Below are 7,022 nucleotides of genomic sequence, written 5' to 3' on the forward strand. Positions count from 1 at the left end.
TAAAAATCAGTTTTAAATAGCGATATTATGCCTAAATTAAATATTTACATGCTAAAATATAAAAATCTTGGGGAGTGTCAAAAATCACATGTCTACAATTGGGAACATTGTTTGGAGTTTATATATTAATTTTGAGGGTATTTTGATAAAGATTAGACTTGATTTTGGCTGAATTTCAAATTGAAACTCGAACATGACATACAATATACCTACGAAATTGTAGTAAAGTTGTAGTATACTTGTATGTAAATTGTATTTTATCGTAGTTATATATATTTTTTTTTATTTGAATATTGTACGAAAATTAAAAAATAGTTGTATAATGTATGAATCGTTGTATAAAATTTGTATTTAAGTTATCAACACTATCTTTTTACATAAAGTTGTTGATATGTATCAAAATTGTATTAAGAGAGTAAGTTTTGATTGGAATTTTAGAGAGGAAGAAGCACAAACCACAAACAAAATATATGCAAATCAGATACAAAATATACTCAAACGAGCCTTTCTAGCCGCATTTGAATTGGCATCTTACAAAAGACATATTATATAAAATTTGTATAAAAATTATATTTAAATTGTATGATATTGTAGTTGTATTTAGCTTGATAGAAATATTGTATGAAAGTTGTAGATAAGTTGTATAATATATAATTAGTTGTATGAAATTAGTTTTTACTATGTATGTTGTTGTAAATATTTAAATTTGCACTAAATTTGTACGAAATTTTTTTTCAATGTATGTTGATATACCATATATTGTTCTTAGAGATAGAGATTGTATATGTTTAGTTTGAATACAGATATGCAATAAAATTTAGATTCAGTAGAAGTTCTCTTTTAGATCTCGTTAAAATCCGTCCTAAATTCTCCTTAACATTCTATATAAAACAGTTCACATTATGCAGTATGCAGTTCAAAAACTAAAAGCAAAATGTGCAACTTTTTTTAATAAAAAAATTTAAAGTAAATAAATAAACGTGCAAGCATTATTAATTTGCATGTGATTCTTCTTCAACAATATCTATAAAATAATAAGCAAAATTTATTTCGATGGTAATGTAAGATAATATGTGCTGTCAACAGTGAGCTTTTTGCTTTGGGATAAGTCACAATGAAAACTTTTATACTCCCTGCATCCTATTTCGTTTTTAATCCTTTCTGTTAAAATTCGTCCCAAAATATGCAATTACTTGATTTGTTTTGTGGAAAATGTTGACTGTTGGGAGTATCTTTGGTCCCAATATTCTGGAGAGAAGAGGGGAGAGAGGAGAGAGGAGAGAAAAAAGGAAAAATGTGTAACTAAATCCTTGATTGAAGGCACTAATAATAGCTTGGGAGCCTTTTAAGGTGGAATGTATATAATTTGTAAGTAATCCTTGTTTAGGGCGGGTAATATACAAAATCAGAATAATTTTGGTAAATAAGTTTCAAATATTGTATAGGAACAAAAAATCCCTTTAAAAAAAGGTTCCGTGAAGTGAAAAGGTTTAATTTCTTTCTTTAACAAGTATAGAGAAGAAGGATTTGCAACTGCTATGATTTCTGCCACGAAAATTGCACTTGAAAGAAATATCGAACCCGAATTTCATGATATATTGGAAGTAACAATTTGATGAGAATGTTGATAATAAATTCTCAAAGTCTTTCCAAGAGTCCTTTGGAGTTGATTACTTTATACATAGTAGACAAGGTTATTGTTTCACTTCAAAATAGATTTGAGCAATTCGAAGTATATGAAAATATTATTGTTTCTATTTAACAGTAAAAATTAAGATCACTAGATGATAAAAATTTTTAAAAAATATTGGCTTAATCTTGAATGTTCCTTAAAGCATAATAATCAATTAGATATTGATGGTTTAATAGATTTATTTACGGAATTAAAAATATTAAGAAAAATAGTATAATTAGAAGATAACAGTTTAATTGATACATTCGGTCAAATAAAACTATTTGATTCTTTTTCTAATGTCTATATTACTTATGGAATAATGTTAATAAGTCTTGTTACCATCGCTTCATCGGAAAGAAATTTTCAAAATTAAAATAGATAAAATCCTACCTAAGATCAACAGTGCCTCAAGAAAGGTTAAATGGATTAAGTATAAGACTTATTAGAGTTATTAATTATAAGAAAATTATTGATAATTTTGTATCTAAAAAATGCTAGAAAAATAGACTTCAAATAAATAAATAACTTTTTTTTTTAAATTAAGGTCCCCTCATAAAGTTTGGTTTTAGGCCACAGAACTCGTCGGGCCGCCCCCGCTAATAAACACAAGTTAATTCTTGTTTGACGAGCTCAAATCTCAGACTTTTTAGTCAGCATAACCCAAGTGAACCTCAACCAAAGCAGTTATTAGAAGTAAGCGGTTATGAATGTGTGAGGCCTGATTAGTGGAGACTTGCAAAGGTAAGGAACATATGAGAGGATATGCATGATTCTCGAAAGCAAGAAATGCGGTTACCACCAAAAACTTTGCACTTATAACCAATTTCTGCTTTAAAAGTTTCAGCTTTGGCTCCTCATTTTCCCTCAGTTTTTCCTTTTCTTGTTGTATAATATTGGAACTAATTCCAGCCTACTGTCCCAGGACCTCCACCTAAGCCCCCCCAAACGTAATGTTTCTCTTTCCATAGTTGTTTTTGCGAGGTGCTATATATGTTTTCTACGTTTGAATTTTGCTCCGTTATTGTTCGAGTGTCAATAATATTATGCCATAAGTTTGGAAATATAGAGGTCTGATTAATCATGAAAAGGCGAATGTCAACCTCACCCTCACTCATTATAAGATTTGACAGTACTCTTATTTAGGCTAATATGTTGTGATTTTCTTTTTCCTCAGTTCTTTATTTGTTACTTGCATCTTTCTAATATGAGGCTTTCATTTTTGTTCATAGCTGTTTTAGGGAAAAAATGGCAGATGGTGAGGATATCCAGCCACTTGTCTGTGATAATGGGACTGGAATGGTTAAGGTAGCACCAAATAACATTCATTAAAAATCAACTCTATCCCAAATCATAAAATTCCTCCTTTTAATTTGACTTGTTTTAATATCATTTAATAGGCTGGATTTGCTGGAGATGATGCTCCAAGAGCAGTGTTTCCTAGCATTGTCGGTCGGCCTCGTCACACCGGAGTAATGGTAGGAATGGGACAGAAAGATGCATATGTAGGAGATGAAGCTCAATCCAAACGTGGTATTCTCACATTAAAATACCCAATTGAGCATGGTATTGTTAGCAATTGGGATGACATGGAGAAAATTTGGCATCATACTTTTTACAACGAACTTCGTGTAGCTCCAGAGGAGCACCCTGTTCTACTCACTGAAGCACCTCTTAACCCTAAGGCTAATCGTGAAAAGATGACACAAATCATGTTTGAGACATTTAATACTCCTGCTATGTATGTTGCCATACAAGCCGTTCTATCCTTATACGCCAGTGGTCGTACAACAGGTGAGTTGTGTGTTTCCACAGAAATTAGTTTTGTGACTTTACTGTAATAAACTGAACGTTTGCTGATCATTTAGGAAATTTGTTATGTAGGTATTGTCCTGGACTCTGGTGATGGTGTAAGTCACACTGTCCCAATCTACGAGGGATATGCGCTACCACATGCTATTTTACGTCTTGATTTGGCTGGTCGTGACCTTACTGATCACCTAATGAAAATCTTGACTGAGCGCGGTTACTCGTTTACCACCTCAGCTGAACGGGAAATTGTGAGGGACGTTAAGGAAAAACTCTCATACATTGCTCTTGATTTCGAGCAAGAACTAGACACATCAAAGACTAGCTCTTCTGTTGAGAAGAGCTATGAGTTGCCTGATGGACAAGTTATTACAATTGGTTCTGAGCGTTTCCGATGCCCAGAAGTACTTTTCCAGCCTTCGATGATTGGAATGGAAGCTGCTGGTATTCATGAAACGACGTACAATTCGATCATGAAGTGCGATGTGGATATCAGGAAGGATCTTTATGGAAACATTGTACTTAGTGGTGGTTCGACTATGTTTAATGGAATTGCTGATAGAATGAGTAAAGAAATAACTGCATTGGCTCCAAGCAGCATGAAAATTAAGGTTGTAGCTCCACCAGAAAGGAAGTATAGTGTTTGGATTGGAGGCTCAATTTTGGCTTCTCTAAGTACCTTCCAACAGGTTAGTAAAATCTTGAAACTCGACTTAAAGCACTTATGTTTATTGTCATTAGTACATAAATTTTAGTTACATCACATTATGTCTGAGTTTAGTTACTCTCTATCTCTTTGTTTATGTTTATTTTACTACTTTTGATTATGGTTATAGATATATGCTACTATAAAAAAGTGGGAAAGACTAATTATGCGTTACACTTTGAAATGCAGATGTGGATTGCAAAGGCTGAGTACGATGAGTCTGGTCCCTCTATCGTCCACAGAAAATGCTTCTAATCCAGATCTTTTAGTGACATTCTTGTTGTGAAACTTTGCCCTTGAATTGTAACACGAATTGTTTTCAAGTATCTGTATATTACATGCAGAAATATAAATACGACGTCCAATTAGTCTGAGAATGATAGCGCCATTATAGTTTCACACTTGTGCTAATATGTTAGCGTGATTTTTGGGGCTAGTCTGTGAAATATTGTGTCAAAGACGATCACATAAGAAGATAACATTTGTAAATGTTTAAGGACGAAATTGCAGCTTTTTCACTCTGCCTTGGTTGGAAAAAAAAAATCCCTCTGAACTATAAAAAAACATTACCGATTCTTAATTTTAGTGCATGCTGTCGAAGAGCAGTGGCATTGTAGTGCACCATATTTGTCACGACCCCAAACTTTCACATTTAGGATCGTGATGACACCTAGTCTCTAATACTAGGTAAACCTAACGCATACTGAGATTAAACAGAAATAAACAACTTAGCTCGTAAAGTAAACTGTCAAATATCATAATAAAACCGAAACCGAACAATGATCATGAATCCCCAAAATCGGTAGTACGGAGTCATAAACTCTAATGAGAGTAAACTAGAAATTTCAATACAACACTATTTCGGAACGAGAATAAACAGTATTAATGAAAGACACAGAAGGTGACTCTAAGGACTGCAAGTGGGATGACGGGTATACCTTGGAAGTCTCCTCAGTCGCTCAACTCAGCTAGCTAACGTCCGGCACGCTTCGAGGTACTTGGATCTGCATAAAAATGCAGAAGCGTAGTATGAGTACTACACCTCAATCGTTACCCAGTAAGTATCAAGACTAACTTCGATGGAGCAGTGACGAGGTACAAGTCAAGACACTCACTAGACATGAAAACCTATGTTGAATATTATATAAAGCTGACAACGGAAAGTAAAAAGCAATAAATGGCAACAAAGAATAAACATGAGATAAAACAGCAAAATAATTAAAATACAGTTAAACTACAAGTGAAATAAATTAAGACAAACAATAACAGTTCAAATGATCATGCCGTTCCAACACAAATTTTCAAAAAGAATCACCTCGAGGTACCACGCCACATCATCACAATTCACAAATCACAAATCTTCCTTATGACGCCGCCTGAGCCTTACATTTATTTTAAAAATATTTTTCCCGAAATAGCTTCTCGAGCTTTAGCCCCTTATCTTATCACGTGTGCTTCAAAATGAGGTAATTCCCCTTACTAGCAATACGCGCATAAAAGCCCCCTTATCTCGCCGCATGCGCATGAATACCACCACACTTATGCCGTCTCATGCGCATCTCATCACCAATACAATAATCAATCTGCACCACACTTGCCCATAAGCTACAACATTGCCAAAATAACAATACCAATAACATAATAATAGATAGCCCACAACTCAACCACAATATGTACAAAAATTTCAACAACAACATAATGAAACGAAAAGAACAAACTCAACAATAAAAGATATTCCATGTAATAACAACTTCAATTGAATGCATATAAGTAACCTAAGAGTCTAAAACGGTCAATTGCCACATATAAGCCCGTGCACAGACTCGTAACCTCATTTACACGTCTCCCACATAATTCAAATAATGCAATTAGACTAAATCCTACGGGGAAGTGCTCCCACACAAAGTTAGGCAAGATACTTACCTCAATTAGGCCAAATCAACGCTCAAAAATAGCTTTTACTTTAAATTCGGCTCCGCACATCTCAAATCTAACAAAAACGGCTTAATATCGTCAAACAATGCAAGAAAAACCAATTACGATAATTAAAGTTAAGATATTTACAGAATTCCTCAAGTCAACAAAGGTTTACCCTAGGCCCATCCGGTCAAAACTCGAGTCCAAGGATAGAACTTGATTACCCATCACCCCACGAGTCCATCTATGTGTTTTGTTTTCAAATCCGAGTCCAATTCAACTCTCAAATCTTAAACTTTTATTTTTCAAAATATAGTGAAATTTCTCTAAAAATTCTCTTCAAATGCCATGGATTAGATGTTAAATCTTATAAACAATCACGTAATATAATTAAAATAGATCAAAATTACTTGCCCAATAGTTTGGTATGAAATCTCTCCTCAAAATCGCCTCCCACCGAGTCTAGGTTCTAATATGTGATAAATGAAGCTAAGTCCCGAAATTCCACTATTATTTTAGCTGCAAGTCACGCAAATGCGACCTCGGGTTCGCAAATACGAATCCCACAAATGCGACAAACGCATCGCAAATGCGATGCCTGACAGACTTAGAAAATGTCGCAAATGCGACTCTGACTTCGCATTTGCGAAGTTAGTCCCCTTCGCAAAGCGGCCCTTTGGTCGCAAAAGCGAACAACACCCAGACCAGTCCTTCTTCGCATTTGCGAGGCTGGTTTCGCAAATGCGAAGCCTTCCACCCGCTGCCCCTTTCGCAAATGCCATGTAATTTTCGCAAATGCGAACTGGTGCTCACATTTGCGATAATTGCAGCACCAGCACACTAATTGCTGAGAAACCAACCCAAATCAATCTGAAACACGTCCAAAACTTACCCGAGCCTCGGAGCTCTATACCAAGT

At 34.6% G+C, this 7,022-nt stretch overlaps 1 protein-coding gene across 1 annotated transcript; it reads left to right on the forward strand.

Annotated features, from left to right (window-relative positions):
* Positions 1-2,526: 2,526 nt before the first annotated feature.
* Positions 2,527-4,708, forward strand: LOC109220214 (actin-like). Its single transcript, XM_019384674.1, has 5 exons — positions 2,527-2,622; positions 2,905-2,980; positions 3,073-3,466; positions 3,557-4,170; positions 4,377-4,708. The coding sequence occupies exons 2-5, from the start codon at positions 2,921-2,923 to the stop codon at positions 4,440-4,442; spliced, it is 1,134 nt and encodes a 377-aa protein (XP_019240219.1). The 5' UTR covers positions 2,527-2,622; positions 2,905-2,920; the 3' UTR covers positions 4,443-4,708.
* The last annotated feature ends 2,314 nt before the right edge of the window (positions 4,709-7,022 follow it).

The sequence above is a fragment of the Nicotiana attenuata genome, unplaced genomic scaffold (assembly GCF_001879085.1).
Source record: "Nicotiana attenuata strain UT unplaced genomic scaffold, NIATTr2, whole genome shotgun sequence".
In the NCBI taxonomy this organism is placed as follows: Eukaryota; Viridiplantae; Streptophyta; class Magnoliopsida; order Solanales; family Solanaceae; genus Nicotiana; species Nicotiana attenuata.